Source organism: Podarcis liolepis, assembly GCF_965112155.1.
Source record: "Podarcis liolepis genome assembly, chromosome: 18".
NCBI classification, from domain to species: domain Eukaryota; kingdom Metazoa; phylum Chordata; class Lepidosauria; order Squamata; family Lacertidae; genus Podarcis; species Podarcis liolepis.
The window spans coordinates 9,103,492-9,122,216 of record NC_139572.1 but is presented as its reverse complement, the minus strand read 5'-3'; the positions used below and the strand labels follow the sequence as shown (position 1 = coordinate 9,122,216).

Sequence of the window (18,725 nt, the reverse complement as noted above, 5' to 3'; positions counted from 1 at the left end):
TTTGGAGTATGTTATCAGAATTATGCTGACAACACTACGCTCTATTTCTCCTTCACATCTGCAGGGGAGGCAGTGGAAGTGCTGGACTTCCTTGGTCTTGCCTTGGTAATGGATTTCAAGTGGGGTTTAGGCCTGGTTTTGGCACAGAAACTGCTTTGGTCGTCCAGTATGGTGACCTCTGTTGAGAGAGAGAAACATGTCCCTGTTAATTCTTCTCGACTTCTCACCGGCTTTCGGTACCATTGACCATGGTATCCTTCTGGAGTGACTCTCCGAGCGAGGGGTGGGTGGCAGCGCTTTGCGGTGGTTCCAGTCCTACTTGGATGGTCATTTCCAGACAGTGTTACTTGGGGAATGTTTTTCAGCTCCGGGAGCCTTGAATGTGGGGTTCCACAGGGCTGAATCCTATCCCCACATTGTTTAACATCTACATAAAACCGCTTTTCAGTCAACGCTTGGCTAAGGTCAGCTGCTAATCTTTGGAACAGGGAGCAGAGCTTACACGATACAGAAATTAAACCAACAGACTACAGAAGATAACTTAAATTAATTTCTCAGTTTATTGATATACAAAACTTAGGAGAACGAAATGACATGAAGTGCACTTGTAAATGACACAACATACAAAAGATTCCCACCCATCTTACTGTTCATGTGAACAGGACTTCTTAAACCCGGGCTAAGAATGAACACATTCTCTTTCAGAGATGGAGAATAAACAGCATGGATGAGTAGCTGTGTTTCTTTTAGGCACTTCTGGACATCATGAACATGGGCTATTTTAAGAATCAGATGCCCCTTAATTCCTTGTTGTCAGGCGCTCCTTTGTGTTCAGATCAGGCCTCAGCACAATAACGTAACACTTGGGAAGGAAGATGCAGCCCAGAAGCCCAGCACTGGAGGCCAACATAGAGAAGATCTGCACGGCCACCATGTACTTGCCCTTGGTGCTCAGGTAGGTGGGCACAAAGGAGACCCAAACACTGCAGAAGACCAGCATGCTGAAGGTGATCAGCTTGGCTTCGTTGAAGGAGCCGGGTAACTTCCTGGCTAGGAAAGCCACCGTGAAGCAGGTGGCAGCCAAGAAGCCCATGTAGCCGAGGGCAACGTAAAACATGGCCACAGACCCTTCGTTGCATTGCAGGATGATCTCTTCCACCTGGGAGTGCATGTCAGGCTCTGGGAATGGGGGAGAAGAGCCCAGCCAGATGGTGCAGATGAGAACTTGCCCCCCAGAAGAGGAGATGACAATGGAGTTGGCCAGACTCTTGCCCAGCCATCTCCTCACCCTGTTCCCGGGCTTTGTGGCCAGGAAGGCCAGCACCACCGTGATGGTCTTTGCCAAGACAGAAGAAACAGCAACTGAGAAGATGATGCTGAAGGCCGTTTGTCGGAGAAGGCAGGTCTCTTTCCTTGGGCGCCCGATGAAGAGGAAGGAGGACAGAAAGGAAAGCAGGAGGGAGACGAGCAGGATGTAGGAGAGGTCCCGGTTGTTGGCTTTGACAATGGGAGTTTCCTTGTATTTAATGAAGATTCCCAACACAATGCCTGCTGTTAAGGACAAGAAGAGGGCAACGGAAGCTAAAACCATTCCCAAATATTCTCCATAAGCCAGGAAGATGATAATCTTGGGGACACATTGATCTCTGTCCTTGTTTGAATGGTGATCTTCTGAGCATTTGGTGCAATGTTCTGCATCTGGGGAAGAGAATAAGAGTGGCTGTAGCATCACTTACATCCCTAATAATCTGTGCTCTATTAACATTGTGATCTAGGATCAACTGAGAGGCAGTGACCACTCCACTTCTGTTAACTGCATGGTTTGGATCCTGCCTATTCCTCTTTGTCTGAACATTTAAAATGCAGACATTGCTTCCATTCATTGTTCATAGCAGTGAGATCAAAACGGTTCATAGATTATATTGTAATAATTTTCACATGAAGTATTTATTTTTATTGTGCTTTTGCTGTTAGTAATTTGCTGCTTTTCATCGTCTATCCATTATTTTTGATAAGTGTCAACATTATTTCCTTTTTGTGTGGCTTGGTCTACAAAATCAAAAAGGATTGCTTTGCGGGCATTCCTCTCACAGCTGCCCAGTTTGCACCCCAGATATTTCTTCCTTATGGTCATTCCTATCAACTCACTTCCTGGATGTAATAAAGGTGATTAATACTAAGGAAGTCAAGGAAGGATTCCCATTCCCCTATGTCTGCAGAATTCTCACAAAAAGTGTGTGAGACTGAATTTCTGTCCTGTGTTTACTCTCTCCAGGAATTTCTTCCCCTTGGAATCACCCACCTTCCCGAGTGGAGAAGGTCCCTTCTGCACACTGAGCACAAGCATAGCAGCAAATGGGCTTTCCTTCTAGGACCACCTTGGCATATCCAGGTCGACATCTTTCTGTACACCTGGAACGAGGTACGGCCTAACCAGAAAGACAAGAAGGTGCAACAAAGAGGAACAGTTAGTATTTGTGTGTATGTAATTCACTCAACGCGATCTCTATAGCATGGTGGTGATCCCTGACAACTGGTCTTGCCAGCTCAGGATGATGGGAGCTGTTGTCCAAAGACAGCTGGGGACCCAAGTTTGGGAAACCCTGATCTACCCCAAGATTTGCAGTTGTGGCCCCCAATGAATCATTCAGGAAATCATCACAGCTCTACATCAATCACATAGAGGTTGGGGAGGGGTCTGTCTGGCAGGGAATCCTGAGAGATCCCAGTTGCCGTTTCCAGCAGCCAAGATCCCCAGTTGCCTGCCATCTCCCCATTCCCTTAATGCGGTCAGTTCTCTTTAGCTGCAGAACATGATCTCTGGAATGCAGCCTTGACCCCTCATCAGGGTCCTTTCAACCCCCAGCTGACCATTGGGGTGACCAGAATATCTTGTGCTTTAAATTGAGTTCAGTACAGCTGAGGTTTGAGCCACAGAACTCTGTTTCCTCTTCTCCATTTACCTGTTTCCCTTCTTAAAAGAACTTCAAAGCAAATGACAATGGGTCTGACATGTGATTCCCCCAAATTTCAGAATTCGAATAATCTCTCACACGGTTCATTTTTGTTTTTGTGTGTGTCAGAGAGAGAGAGAGAAAGTGCTTTGCTGTTCAATGCCCAACTGAAAGGAGAGTTGGGTTTTGGGGTTGTTGTTTTTTGCCAAATTGCTTTAATTGATTTTCCAAATTTTACCACATCAACCACAAATTAAGACAAATTTAATACAAGTGAGCTTACTCACAAATTAAAAAATATACGATAAATCAGTAATTATCATTTGTAAAATAAATTACTTTTCATCCTTCTGCATGTATGAAAGGTCAATATCCTTTATTTGAGCACCCCAAATTCCCCTCCTATCTCAGCCAGTGGTGTAGCGTGGGTGCAGGGGGCGGCGGCCGCACCGGGTGCAACATCTGGGGGTTAGGGTTAGGGGGCGCAACTCCACGGGTTAGGGGGCGCAAATTACTTGCCTTGCCCCAGGTGCTGACAACCCACACTACGCCACTGATCTCAGCTGCTGTAGAAAGAAGGAGTGGTGGTTCCAGCTGTTACTGGACAGTCAGCCTGACATGGTCATTTTGCAGTGGTTGTTCAAGGAACAGCACAATCAGGATCTCCTAGCCCCCCTCCCCCAATTATTCCCCCTACCTTGTTGAATTTCTTGTTCCACTCAATGGCTTCTGGGTTAATGGTGAACTTTATGCCAGCAGACGTCTCTCTCCTTATATTCCCAATTTTCACAAGGTCACGAGACTTATTGGGATAGATCGCCCAGTTCATAATATTGAAGTCCGCTGGCACCTCCCAGTTCTCATCCAAGCACAGTCTGCCCCTGGAAGTATTCAGACACCGGATTTCTCTCAAGAAAGGGTGAAGCTGGAATGGCAGGGGAAAGCACCAGCATTAAGAAACTGGGAAGCTACAACAGGCAATTAATCAAGCCAAAATGGGAAAAACACCAGGGCCAGGTGGGCTATCAGCAAAGTACTATAAGAAATTAAAAGATTATTTGGCACAACCACTAAAAGATTTAAGATACTTACATTACGCTGATTCTGAAAAAAGATCTATTATCAGTCAAAAATTATAGGCTGATTTCTCTATTAAATAATGACTATAAACTGTTTGCAGACCTATTGGCAAACAACATGAAAGTGCTATTAATGGATTTAATTCATCAGGACCAGGCCGCCAAATGAAGGATAATATAGGGAATATAATTGATATAATAGAATATCTGGAGGTTAGGAATGATAAACAAGCAGTGTGGATTTTTATAGACGCAGAGAAGGCCTTTGACCATGTTTCATGGACTTCTACGGAGAAGACTATAGAAATGATGAATTTCAGAGAGTCATTACAGTGGTACCTCAGGTTAAGAACATAATTCGTTCTGGAGGTCCGTTCTTAACCTGACGCTGTTCTTAACCTGAGATACCACTTTAGCTAATGGGGCCTTCCGCTGCCACCGCACGATTACTGTTCTCATCCTGAAGCAAAGTTCTTAACCCCAGGTACTATTTCTGGGTTGCCAGAGTCTGTAACCTGAAGCATCTGTAACCCGAGTTACCACTGTACTTAGAGGAATTGACTCAATTTATTCTGACTAACAGGCTATGATGATAGTAAACAACATAATAACAGAAAAATTCAAAATTATTAAAGGGACAAGACAGGGATATCCTCAGTCACCATTATTATTTTAGTTTTAGAGACCCTGGTCAGAAGTAGAAGATCAGATGAAGAAATAAAAAGGATAACATAGGTTAAAGGTAAAGGTAAAGGGACCCCTGACCATTAGGTCCAGTTGCGGCCAACTCTGGGGTTGCGGCGCTCATCTCGCTTTATTGGCCGAGGGAGCCGGCGTACAGCTTCCGGGTCATGTGGCCAGCATGACTAAGCCACTTCTGGCGAACCAGAGCAGCACATGGAAATGCCGTTTACCTTCCCGCCGGAGCGGTACCTATTTATCTACTTGTACTTTGACGTGCTTTCGAACTGCTAGGTTGGCAGGAGCAGGGACCGAGCAATGGGAGTTCACCCCGTCGCGGGGATTTGAACCGCCGACCTTTGGTCGGCAAGTCCTAGGCTCTCTGGTTTAACCCACAGCGCCACCCGCGTCCCAACAGTAGGTTACAAAGCATATAAACGCAAGGCCTTTGCAGATGACTATGTGGTAACTGTAGAAGACCCCATGGCTAGCCAACCAAGGGTCTTGAACAGATTCTCAAGTTGGAGAAGTAGCAGGTTTTAAACTAAATAAAGGTAGAACGAAAGTATTGGTGGAAAATGTGACAGAACTGATGATTGAGAAGAAAGTTTAATATTTAGGAGTATGGATAACAGCTACAAACATAAATATTTTAAAGAATAACTATACAGGAGCTTGGAAAGAAATGAAAAAAAAAACTTAAATAAAAAATATATATAAAAAATAGAGATATCTGGAGGGTGTCAGCACGACAACAGGACTTTTCTGTGGTGGCTCCTCGCTTGGGGGATGTTCTCCCAGAGAGGCTCCCTGGACACCTTTGTGACAAATCTTTAGGTGCCAGGCGAGAAAGTTATTCTGTAACCAGGATTTGGGTGGATTAAACCATCTCTGGGCATTTTAATGTGCTTTTGGTTTGCTTGTTTTCTTTCTTTCGTTTGCTTTTTCTATTCTCATTTTGTATTTTTATTCTGCAAACCACCCTCTGATCTTCAGATGAAAGTTGATATATAAACAGAATAATACTAATATTATCACTACAGACCCTCCAAAGGTCAAAATGGCACCCAGTTGAGAGGTGCTGGAGCTGAGTTCCAGCGGGTTCCCCCTGAAGAAAGCCCTGGGTATAAATAGCAAAATGATCGTTATGGGATGGGACATCCCTATTTTCATCGGAGACATGTTGGAAGGTAAGCTACTATTACTAATACTAACTATGATATTTTACATGTCTATCCCCAGTCAAGATCAGCATCTGTGTGGACTGCAGTTTGCAAAAGGGGGAAGGAAATACCTGCCACGGCTGTAGCCTTTGGGGTCCCCATTGCTCTCCTTCCTCCACCATCAGCCTTCTCTGGGATCTCGCTGAAAGCGAAGCATGCAAGGCCTGAGCCACAGCCTGAACATTGATGTAAGTGCCATAGCTGTCATCAGACAGGACTATCTCATGCTCCCCTTGGGGCAATGGCTCCAGTTTCTCCTCCTCTCTGCATCTTATCCTGCCTTTCACGGACAACAGATGCTTTGAATATGAACACTGATAAGCTTCATCCAAAAAATCTCCAAGAGGATAGGACTGCGATTTATATTTCTCACCTTTGCTGCTCCTTATTCCAATCTGAATCTCAAAGGACAGAGAACCATGGAGGTGCTGGAATATATTTGGAGGGAAGGAAACGCCAATTCTGATTTCTAGCAAAGCTGTTGTGATCCAGACTTTCGCGCCTATTTCCTTCTCATAGATATTGTTTATTACCATGAGTATTATGATAACATGTGCATTGGTTATATAGGAAACAAATACCCCAACTTGTCTCCATAGGAAAAATGGTTCCCCAGGTGTTATAAATTCATCAAAAAAACTTTCTGGTACTCTTTTTGATAAAGCAATGCAGATCCCTTTGCTGAGCAGCAGAGGTTTCACAGCGCTCAGAAATCTTTCTCCACTGTCATTGTCTGGAGTGCAGAGGCCAATCCACGTCCATCCAAAATACAGGAGCAATTCAACAATCCCCTGGTACTGACTTTCCTCTTTGGGACTCATCCGGTAGACAAAAGGGAACAGGGTTTTACCTTCGAGAACCTGGGCAGTGAAGCCATGACTGATCTAGCAAGGAAAGCAAAAGACCAGCAATTTACTTTAATTTCAGCATAACAGATATTTAATTATCTGTAATGACTGATATCTAAATCTCTGCTGGCTGACGCTGATGGGAGTTTTAGTCTGAAACATCTGGAGGTGACAAGATGGTGAAGGCTCAGTTTTGAAAAAGGGATGTAGGATCCATAGCTCAGGATTTTCCCATTTTTAAAAATATCCCTACTTGACCCCTCCAAAGAGAAAATAGAATCTTATGGAGTTGAAATCCTCTGTGCTTCCATGCTCTCCCACTAGATAGTTACCTGTGGGATTTTGTAGATGCCTGACAAGGCTGAAATCACTTTTGAGATGACAGTATTGCCTCTTTCAAGAACAGCCAGCAGGTGATTCTGTTCTCCACAGTGATAATTGGGAATATTGCATCCACTGCCTGCAAGCAGCTCTAGCATGGCGTCCGAAGTCATCTTTGCATCTAAATAGTTCTCATAGATGTTGTAGCCCAGAGTAATGTTGGGTAAGAGACTGAGATCCTGGTTGATCTCTTGGATGGTGAGCAGAAAAGACAGCATGTACCAGCAGAACCTAGTTGACTCCCTGCAATAAATGAATCCTTTAAATAGAGTGAAACTGATATTCATATTAATGGGAGGAAGGAAACATTATACGATCCACTAATATTAGTATATTATTTATTCATTCATTCATTCATCCATCCACCCACCCACCCACCCACCCACCCATCCTTTGTATTACTATCAAACCTTTTCCTGTCTAGCATAGAACAAAATTTGGAGACCGTTGCTCCATGACAGGAGCTTTGATGCAAACAGCACACAGAGCTGTTCAACAGTGGAACAGACTCCCTCCGAAGGTGACCATGTGTCATGGATGCTTCAGGTGAGATTCCTCCAGGTCCCTTCCATCTCTACAACTCTATGATTCTTTTCCTGTTGGCTTTCAGATTTGAGTGTGTGGTAAAATTTATAATTTTGCTCATATTTTGGATCACTGACTCCACCAATGAGGACACCCCTTGGTCTGTATTATTTTACATAATCATTTTATTTGAAGCATATCATTCCTGTTCTTCACCAATAAAAATCCAACCATTTTCAGGAGTTTCTTAAGACGCTTCTAATTGTTTTTTAAAAAATGACAGAAAGGGGAAAGTGCTGGGATTGGAGGAGAAAACCTTTAATGTAGCTGAGACAGATTTCCCCATGATGGGCTGTAGGTCTCCCGTTGCATTGTGTAAAGAGAACTGTGATAAGGTTGTTCACAAATGATCCCAATAGAATAAACATAAAATAATCTTAGCAGTTTGGGAATTGCTTCAGTTTCATGCCACCCTCTGGCTTAGAAAGAAACCTCAAATACCTCAATACTTTGAAATGAGGCCAGTTGTGTGTGGTCAAAAAAGGATTAATTACTTTTCACATTTTAGAGATCTAAGTCCACTTACAAGGAACTCCCCTGACATATTATTTTATTTATCCTTTCAATTAAAGCACATCTTTCCTGCTCTTCAGCTACCAAAGGTCCCCAAGAGGCTCTTAAAATTCCATTTGCAAAACTGTAACATTCCTTAATGACAGTTTATGAATTGTCCAAATGGAATAATATTGAATGAAACCTTTGAGCCTTGGAAATTGCCTGAGTTTCATGACATCCTGCAGGTGGGGAAATTCAGTGCATCCTTTTGAACCCTGACCAGATTCACTGGCATTCACTGCTGAGATTGGAGGAAGAAACCTTTAATGTAGCCCATAGTGGGCTGTAGGTCTCCTGTGGTCTTGTGTCAAGAGAACTGTATTAAGGTTGTTCACAAATGATCCAAATAGAATAAACATAAAATAATTTTGGCATCTTGGAAATTACCTATGGCTTCCAAGTGAAGAAATATCAAACATCTCACTATTTAGAAATTAGGCCAGTTGTGTATGTGAAAAAAGGAATAATTCCTTTTCGCATTTTAGAGACCTGACTCCACGAACAAAGTCTCCTGATTGATATTATTTCATTCATCATTTCAATTAAAGTACATCATTTCTGCTCTTCAGCCACCAAACGTCACCCAGAGGATCTTAAAATTCCATGTGCAAAACTGTAGCATTCCTTAATGACAGTTTATGAATTGTCCAAATGGAATAATATTGACTAAAACCTTTGAGCCTTGGAAATTGCCTGAGTTTCATGGCATCCTGCAGGTGGGGGAATTCAGTGCATCCTTTTGTACCCTTACCAGATTTCTTGCATTCTTCTAAAAGCAACACAGAGGAATAGGCACAGGATTGTTTTACTTAGGAAGACAGAGGGAATAAGGAAATTGGAGAGGTTTGTGTGGAATCTTCTCCTGGACCCCCCAGCTCCCATCAGCCCAGGCCAGCAAGACCAATGGTCAGGGCAGGGCAGTCCTGCAACATCAGCCCTTGACTCCCCAGCCCTGAGATAGGGGCTCTTTCCTATTTCAACCATTACAAGGACTGGAGGACCATGAAACCCATCTGCATATGATTTTACATACACTTCATTCCGGGCGAAGGGTGTCTGAGTAAAGTTGTATGGAGTTGTCTCAATAAGGCGTATTGGAGAGATGATCCCGCTGATGAGAAAGTGTCCAGGCCGGTAGTAATTGCGAGCATCCGTTTCATCCCTGACCAGATTCAAGGGGCATTTCGCCTTGTGGTTCCCGCAGACTCCAAAGGGCATCATGAGCAGCAGAAGCAGGGATCTCATTCTGGCTCTGCCTCCTCCTCCTCTTACCTGCCAAGGAGGCATAGCAGAAGAACCCAAAGACTCCTGCAAGGCCAGACTGTCTGGGCTTTCCCAATCTGGGTGGTTTTCAGCTCTACCTTCGGAGCTAGGAAGCGCAAGGCAGGCACACCCCTCTTTCGCCAGCTCTGCATCTTGACTCAGTCTGTCTCCAACACAGGAAAAATTCTCTGCACCAACTTTATCTTTCCCAGTCACAGCGCAATTAATATTGCCATGCTGTTGTTGCTTTCTGAGGCTCATGCAATCTCCAGAAACATCTCCTGAGCTTTCAGAAGATGAGATCACTATAATTTTGACTATTCTAAGTGGAATAAGTTTCAGCACAATAACTTTCTGGAGTCTTGAATGGCTCAAGCGGCAGGTGCAGAACTGGAGAAAAACATGTTGGACAGAAGTCAAAGGGTGTGCTTGGAAGTTGGAAGTTTGGCCTGAACTTTGCTCACAAGCACCAAAGAAGGAGCTGGATCCAACCATGGACTCTCCTTCCTTGGAGGTTTTGAAGCAGAGTTTGGATGGCCACCTGTTGGGGTTCTTTAGCTGAGATTCCTGCATTGCAGAGGGTTGGACTAGATGACCTTGGGGTCCCTTTCCAAGCCTCCCATTCTATGATTCATTGGAGGCTTTTAAGAAGAGGTGGGAGAGTCAGGGATGGACAACAGCCAGATGAAGGAGTCCCAGCCTTGTATCCCAGGCATCCTAAGCCCTTTTAAAATGTGGGGGTTGAGGGGGCATTATTGGCTTCTTGTTTTTATTTTGATTATATATGTAGTGGTTTTATATTTTGAACCGCCTTGAGACCTCCAGGGGTAGGGTGATACAGTGGTGTCTCGCAAGTCGAAATTAATTCGTTCCACAATTTTTTTCGTCTAGCGAATTTTTCGTCTTGCGAAGCACGAAATCCCATAGGAATGCATTGAAATTCAATTAATGCGTTCCTATGGTCAAAAAAAGTCCAAACAAAGCCAAATTTGGTACAACAAGAGTTTATTAAGTGCTCTTTAAAGTCACACATACTGTAAAGAGCATTTCAAAAATTGAAGGAACAATAAATTAAGTTTCTAAACATGACAGAAAAACATTTAAAAATCAACAAAGTGTACAGTACACAGAAATTCAAACCCAGATTTTTTTTTAAAAAAAACAGCAGAGTGGCCCAATGGTCTCAGAAAATCATAAAAATTCAGGAAAAAACCACACAAGCTTCCTGATTCTTGCAAACCCCTCCCCAACACCAAGTCCTTGAATTCCAAACACCGCAACCCAAAATCCAAAAAACCCTCAAAAAGTTTTAAAAGTTTAACTTACCAAATGGCTGCAAAAGAAGTTTTGGAAAAGCTTCAAAAATCACCAAAGTCTTCAAAAACCTCAAAAAAGGCTACCACACCGCATGCTATGAGTTGCTCCTCAAAGTCAAGTCGCAACTGCACCTCTTCAAGCAATGCACCCTGGGTATTAACGGTTTTTCGTCTTGCGAAGCAAGCCCATAGGGAAATCGGTCTTGCGAAGCACCTCAAAAAACGAAAAACCCTTTCGTCTAGCGAATTTTTCGTCTTGCGAGGCATTCGTCTTGCGGGGCACCACTGTATTTAGATTCAGTACATCAATAAATAAAGGAATAAATATGAATAAATAAAAATCAATCAATGGAGAATGCTGAGAAATGCCATCCTCAGTACTGTCAACGGGATACAAAAATAAAAAAACTTATTTTTTCCCCGGCCGGTTTGGCTCCTTTAACACTCTTAGACACCTTTCATTCTACCTGGAAAGCTTCCCTGTTTGAAAAGATAAGAAGCTTGGGATTCTCCCCGCAGATCTTGATAGCGGCAGGATATGAGAGAGCCAGAAGTCAAGTGCTCCAACGCATTAGGGACATAGAGCTGCAATGTCATATGGGCAAAATGGATAAACATGCCACAATTAGAGACTTTGGGAGAGGGTTCTCACCCGCAAATTATCTGGCTGATCTACAAATATCTAAGTACAGACACTCCTTTACCCTGGCCAGATTTAACGTTCTGCCCTCTGCCCTGCTGCTAGGCAGATATGAGGGCAAACCATATGAGTCACGTGTTTGCCCATGTGGCTCATCGGAAGTGGAAACAAGTCTGCATGTATTGCTGCACTGTAGTTACTACGAGGATCTACGCCTGACCTTTATTGCCCCAGTTCTACAAAAGCTTAAAAATGTACCAGAACCCCAACGTATGAGAGCCTTGGTAGAAGATAAGGTTCCTGAAATTACGATCAATGTTGCTAAATTCTGTGTAGCCGCTATTAGGCGCAGGAAACAAGAGCTTTCCAATGTCAATATGCAGGCGAAGGCAAATACTTAATTTTATTTATGCTGTCTAATTTCAAATTGCTGTTATGGCCTAATCTGTATTGAAATTGTCCTTTGTTTTTTCCGGTGTTATGCTTCGCTGACTAGCTGTACGAGTTAACCTGGTCTGTGACCGTTTAATAAAATTTGAATTTGAATTTGAATTGCTGAACGGGATACATGGTGGTGGGATTTTGGTTCTTGGCGGCTGCTAGAGACAGAGACTGGTGGAGCCTGCGATGGGGAGCGATTTCTCAAGCCCACCCTCTGGCCGCTTTGGGTGGGTCTGGGCTGCTTGATTCCTGCCGCTCCCTTCTGGTTCTCCCCCTGAAGGGAAGTAGCGCCTTGGGGGCTTTGAAGCAACTTTAAGTGAATTTCCACCCCATCTTTGAAAGGCTTCTCCAACAGAGGGAAGCTCTCTGGATTTGGTTGAGGGGAGAAATGTTGCTCTGGACTTTTGACTCTCCCTTCCCCTTCGACATGTTCTGCGGAAGGAGAACTTCTGTTGCACATGGAGCCAACTTGCTCCTCGTCTTTGAGCAGAAACTTCTTTACTCATAAACAAATTGTGTGCGCAGAAGCCAGGCTAGCATTCTAGCAGCTTTGTTATTCTTTATCAAGTATTTATTAATATGTATTTATCTATTTATTTGACCTATTTCCTAAAATCCATGCACCATTTAATTAGGGAAATAACTGTTGCTAATCTCCCTTTGCTGAGCAAGGTTTTGGAGCATGTGGCCGCACACCAGATGGTGGTGGTGGTTCCCGTCCTACTTGGATGGTCATTCCCAGACGGTGTTACTTTTCAGCGCTGGGAACCTTGAATGTGGGGTTCCGCAGGGCTCAATCCTATGTTCCACATTGTTTAACATCTACATGAAATTGCTGGGTGGGGTTATCTGGAGGTTTCAAGTATGTTGTCAGAATTATGCTGATGACACTCAGCTCTATTTCTCCTTCACATCTGCAGGGGAGGCAGTGGAAGTGCTGGACCAGTGTCTTGTCTCGGCAATGGACTGGATGAGAGCCAACCAACTGAAGCTCAATCCAGATAAGACTGGGGCACTGTTGGTGGGTGGTTCCCTAGACCAGATGGGTGGGAGGTCACCTGCTCTTGATGGGGTTACGCTTCCTCTGAAGGAGCAGGCTCATAGCTTGGGGGTACACCTAGATCCTTTGCTGTCGCTCGAGGCTCAGGACGCTTCAGTGGCGGGGAGTGCCTTCCATCAGCTTTGGCTGGTGGCCCAGTTACACCCCTATCTGGACAGGGATAGCCTAACTACTGTTGTCCATGCTCTGATCATCTCAAGGCTAGATTACTGCAATGCGTTATACGTAGGGCTGCCTCTGAAGACAGTTCGGAAACTTCAGCTAGTGCACAATACACTGATCCTGGTCCGACTGCACTGGCTACCAATTCATTTCTGGGCCCCATTCAAAGTGCTGGCTTTGACCTAGAAAGCCTTAAATGGCTCAGGACCGCAGTACCTCAAGGACCGCCTCTTTCCATATGATCCTACCCGGACCCTGAGATCATCTTCTGAGGTCCTTCTTCAGGTGCCTCCTCCTCAAGAGGTCAGGAGGATGGCAACATAAGAACGGGGCCTTCTCTGCAGTGGCTCCCCGTCTGTGGAATGCTCTCCCCAGGGAAGTTCACCTAGCGTATTCATTATACGCCTTTGGACATCAGGCAAAAAACGTTCCTTTTTGGTTGATTTGATTGACATCCTTTGCACTTTTAAAATGTGGTTCTTTTGGGGGGTGTTATTGGGTTGTTTTTATTTTGATTATATATCTTCTGGTTTTGTATATTAATTTTGTTCTGTGACCCGCCCTGAGACCTCCGCGTATGGGGCAGTATATAGATTCAACAAACAAACAAACAGACAAACAAACAAGTCAGCTTTCTCAGGACCTTTATTTATTAAATTTATATAGCACCTTTCATTGGAACGCTACAGGTTGAATTGCTATAAGACTGAGAGTCTAGTAAGCTTTCAACTTGTATGGAGTGATGAAAGTTTAGGTAGGATGTAATCTTGGGTAATTAATGTAAATGCTTTATCAGTGACTCATAAAGCATTTATATCAATGGAGGATGTAGGAGAGGTCCCGGTTGTTGGCTTTAACTATGGGAGTTTCCTTGTATTTAATGAAGATTCCCAACATGATGCCTCCTATTAAGGACAAGAAGAGGGCAATGGAAGCTAAAATGATTCCCAAATGTTCTTCATAACCCCAGAAGGTGGTAATCTTGGGGACACATTGGTCCCTGTCCTTGTTTGGGCATTTGGTGCAATGTTCTGCATCTGGAGATGAGTTTCTTCAGCATCTCTTACATCCAGAACCAGCTGTGTACAACTACATTCTGAAAATCTATGCTGCTGTGGGGGAGGTCATGAGATGATAATGTCAAACAGGGAAAGAGGGGCAAAAATAGTTTGTTCATTACTTTTTAAAGTTGTTTATGTGGTGTGCAGGTGTTCTCTCACTTTTGGTCACCAGAGCAACCTTGTGATTTAGGGCATAGCTGAGGGGCTCTACGCTGTCATCTTTATTGTATAATTGCTGCTGAATGCTGAAGAGACGCCTCTTTACCTTGACCCCTGACACTTTGTTTCTTATCATTTTTATCGTTTATTTCTTTCATCGACATACCAACTTTCCTCCGTTGAGCTTCAGCTGATGACCATGCTTCTCCCTTTCTCTTTCCCTCTTCATAACAATATTGTGAGGCGTGCTCCGGATGCCCCTCTTTGCACCAGAGAAATGTTGGAGTTTATGCTGTTATCCGACCCCCAAGATGCCTGAAGGCAGCCCTGTATAGGGAAGTTTTCTTAATGTCTAATGCTTTCTTCTGCTTTTGTCTATGTTAGAAGCCACCCAGAGTGGTGGGTGAATAGATAAAGTTATTATAAATAATAAAGTTATTATTATGGAATAGGACGTCCCTATTTTCATCGGGGAAATGTTGGAGGGTATGTGTGGATGATTATTTACATCTCAGTCTTGGGGAAGGGTGTCTGTGTAAAGACACATAGAACTTGCTTGTGCAAATGTTTTGGAGATACAATCCCACTAATGAGAAGATCACCAGGCTGGTTGTAATTTTGTACATCAGATTCATCCCTGATCAGATTCAAGGGGCATTTTGCCTTCCGGTTCCCACAGAGCCCATGGGGCATCTTTAGCAGCTGAAATAGCCAGAGAAGCAGCAAAGGTTTCATTCTGGCTCCACCTCCTCCTCCCCTGTGGCTCCTCTGATGCCCTGAGCCAGCCAAGCAGAATAATTGAAAGACTCATGCAAGACGAAAGCTGCAGTGGCTTTCCCAATCTGGGCAATGTTCAGAGGTGTTAAGCACCATGTAGACGTATCCCTGCTCCCCTCAGCCTTTCACCTGCACCAAATCTTGGAGAAATCTGTCACTTTCTGGCACAGGAAATATTCTCTGCACCAATGTTCTTTTGCAGCCACTGTGCAATTAACAACATCACACTGTTGTTGCGCCTGGTGATTAGGCAATCTCCAGAAATATCTCTTGAGTTTCTGGAAGAGGAAATCACTATGATTTCGATAATTGGAAGTGGAAGAAGTCTCACCTTGATAACTTCCGGGAGCCTTGAGTGGCTCAAACAGCAAATGTGGAGTTAAATCCGGGGTGGTCCCTGGAAAACAGGGGTACTTGGAGGGTCTGTACATCACATTTGAGGTTTCACTTACCATTCACTCAGCTTGGAGAGGGAAGTGCACAATATTTCCTAGGAAATATGACTGTGCAAAATCAGCCAGGATGACCCCAGATTAGCTTCAGAAAGATCAAAGGACTTGATCAGGTATCCCCTGGGATACAGGCTGCGAGAAAGAAATACACGCTGAACATGAAGCCCCAGGGGCTTGTGCCCATTGCTGCTGCTTTAAATCCATTTTCAGCATTTGAGATATATGCAAAATGAAGATCTGTGGAGCTAGAATCCCAAGACAACTACGCATGTTGCCTTGGCAAAAGAGGCCTGGCAAAACAGGACACCTATTTAGACTGCTAAAGCCAGGGAAATCCCCAGAGCTGAGGGACCAAATGTGTCGCTGTCATATCCCAAATGGCCCAAGAATGCTGCGTTCAGGACTAAGGTTATTTCTAAATAACGCCCATTGAATGATATGGAAGTTGGGTCTATTAAGATAGTAAAATAGCAGGAATACACAGATCTTTTTGCCCAGTAAGAATATAATCAATCAATCTTTACTGGCATGCAGGGAGGACAGGAAAATGTAAATTGACACATACAACTGGCAGGAGGTTTGCAGGAGGAGATGCTTTGAGATAAACCTTGACAGGCCTAGTAAGGTTAGAAAGTACCCCGCAAGTCTTTTGCCCATGTAGTTTCATGGCTTTTCTCAGATCTTCTGCTACTTTCTCCAAACTCTCATGCCCACAGCTCTGATCTTGCCTAGAGGTTTCCCCCAGGCATCTGCTTGGCCTCTGGGCTTAATGGCACATGGGCCTGATCCAACAGGCTTGCTGGCCGTAGCCCTGTTCCGAATCCCGTGACAACAGAGTGCAAAGCTCAGAGGAACGTTAGGCCAAGCAAACAGGAGACAAGTCTCCAAAAACTCTTGCATGAAACCGCCTACGAAGCCAAGCCCGTTCCGAGGGTTGGGCAGACAGCATCCCGCGTAGTCAGACAAGCCAGAGGTCAGGGAATGCAAATGCTTGCAAAGCCAAGGGTCCAGGTGGAGAGCAGGAAGGGCCAAGTTAGGCCTGGGAACCACAGGCATCCGATTGCTGAGGAGAGCTCTGTTTAAGAAGGCTGCAGCCAGTTGGTTCTCACCAGACCTTCTCCTCTGAGTCCATGAAAGCTGAGCAGCTGCAGGGGGAGTCACTCTGTCTCCTCCTCCTAGTCTTACAATTTAGCCCGTTAACATTCCACAAAATGATTTTAAGATCCATGCAGATTCAATGGTCAGCTTCTTTATTTCAAACAAACAAAAAAAATTTATATAATGCTTTGCATCTTCCCTTTATGCGTTCCCTCCCACTTATTTTTCCCCACCCCTTTTTATTTTCTGCCTTTCCTTTCAAAGTCTTCCCTTAATACCTCCCCCCTTCCCTTATATCCTTCCTTTATAGGCTTATCACCTAAGACAACAATTCAACAATATAATACAGAATTATACATAAAAAGGAAATAGAACAATGCAGTACTATTAGCAAGCTGTGGGGGGAGGAAACTCAGTTTCCTTCTTATTGTAATTTCTTTGACCCCCAGAAGGTCTCGCTGTCTCTTTTCTCAGTTCTTTCTTTAGCTGTCCCTTCTTGCTCGCTTGCGTTCCTCCTTTCCTTCCTCCTCCTTTGGGCGTGGGCAGCGTGAGCTAGCAGTTTTTCTACGCCATATTGCCCTTTCTTTTCAAGCCACCTTCCAGGATCTTTCCCCTCTCAGTCCTGTCTTCTCTTTCTCCTCCACCACCGCAGACGCTGTCGTTCTCTCGCACTTCTCCTTCGCCGTCCACCCTTTGCCCGCTGTCTTCTCAAAAGGTGTCGGGCTCTAGAACTGGGGCTGGCCGTGTGGGACGCCGGCGTAGGGCCACGAGAGTTTGGGTTTCTCGCCCCGCTTGCCTCCGCGCTCTGATCTTTTATTCCTCCTCTCCAGTTTGGACCACAAGGATTAAGACCTGTGCAAGGACAACAAAAAGGAAATGTCCCTTAGGACTCTGGCGCCTCCAGGTGCTACTTCCCCTGCCACCAAGGTGGGGGGGGTATCGCCCCGAGTGTCATCCCAGGGGGGGGTGGCAAAATCCCCCTGGGCGGATCGGTGCAAGCCTCCCAACTCCTCCTCATCTGGGTTCAGGGTGGACACAGCTGCGATGCTGCCGCATCCAGCGCCTGAGCCGCGTGCAGAGTGGCCTCCTTTCCCCCTGCACCCCACTGCTGCCTCTTGTATTGGGTTGCTCTGGTGGCACTGGTGGTGCTGGCGGCAGCGCTCTTCTGAAGATCTTGCGAATCCGGGAGATGATGGAACCCAGGCAAGTGGGGGTCTTCGGGGGCCTCTCTTCCTCGCTGTCCTGTGAGAAAAGTAAACAATTCACCTCCAGATTCTGGGAAAATGCCGCAATCATTAATCAATCAATCAAACAAACAAACAAACAATTGATTGATTAAATCCGTACGCCGTCCTTCATCTGAAGCTGTCAGGGCGGCTTACAGCATAAAAATACAAAATAAAAACACAGCATATGCATTAAAAACAAAAACGAACTCATAAGCCAACCTCCCAATCCACAAGCATGTTGAAAAGGCCATGCGTTGTCCAATTAGCCCAAGGCTGGTTCTAGAGCAGAACTTTCCACGTTGGTGACACACTTTGGAGACATGCCTCATTTCGCAAGACAGGGATTCAGTTCAACTAGCCCTTTTCCAGCCCTGGGAGGAGCACACAGTTTGGGAAGCTCTGTTCTAGAGAAACGTCTTTGCTTGGCACCCAAAGATACATAATGAAGGTGCCAGATGAGCCTCCCTGGAGAGAGCATTCCGCAAGTGGGGAGCCACCACAGAAAAGGCCCCTTCTTGTGTTGCTGCCCTCCAGACCGTTTGTGAAGGAGAAGGGCCTGTGTGGTGGCAGGCTGTCATAATCCCTCCTTTTCTTTTTTGGGGCAAGGCGTTATATGAAAGGGTTGTAGTCAGGAGGGAACACTCCTCTCCCAAAGTTCTCATGTGGTCAGCCTTGGAGATATCTGAACAAGACACAAAGCCAAGAACAAGCGGGTGGGGGGAAGGTATAGGAGGCAGGAAAACCCCAGAGAGAACCGGCTT

At 44.8% G+C, this 18,725-nt stretch overlaps 2 protein-coding genes and 2 long non-coding RNA genes across 10 annotated transcripts in view; 2 read left to right on the top strand and 2 right to left on the bottom strand.

The window, feature by feature from the left end:
• The window catches only part of LOC310697602, a 37,395-nt gene extending 23,928 nt beyond the window's left edge, over positions 1-13,467 (top strand). The window contains exons 4-5 of the long non-coding RNA XR_014521088.1: positions 7,591-7,712; positions 12,887-13,467. This is a non-coding gene — a long non-coding RNA (uncharacterized lncRNA). The remainder of the gene's footprint in view (positions 1-7,590; positions 7,713-12,886) is intronic.
• LOC310697399 (uncharacterized protein) overlaps positions 1-18,725 on the bottom strand; it is a 164,697-nt gene that overhangs the window by 38,185 nt on the left and 107,787 nt on the right. The window lies entirely within an intron of this gene.
• Positions 507-10,244, bottom strand: LOC310697570 (vomeronasal type-2 receptor 26-like). The gene is made up of 6 exons (XM_083484299.1): positions 9,340-10,244; positions 7,118-7,409; positions 6,009-6,821; positions 3,652-3,879; positions 2,303-2,429; positions 507-1,698 (listed from the first exon to the last, which is right to left on the bottom strand). Exons 1-6 carry the CDS (start codon positions 10,140-10,142, stop codon positions 800-802), a joined length of 3,162 nt encoding a protein of 1,053 aa, XP_083340425.1. The 5' UTR covers positions 10,143-10,244; the 3' UTR covers positions 507-799.
• On the top strand, positions 2,331-5,907 carry LOC310697642. Its single transcript, XR_014521129.1, has 3 exons — positions 2,331-2,422; positions 3,748-3,971; positions 5,758-5,907. It is a non-coding gene; the product is annotated as an uncharacterized lncRNA (long non-coding RNA).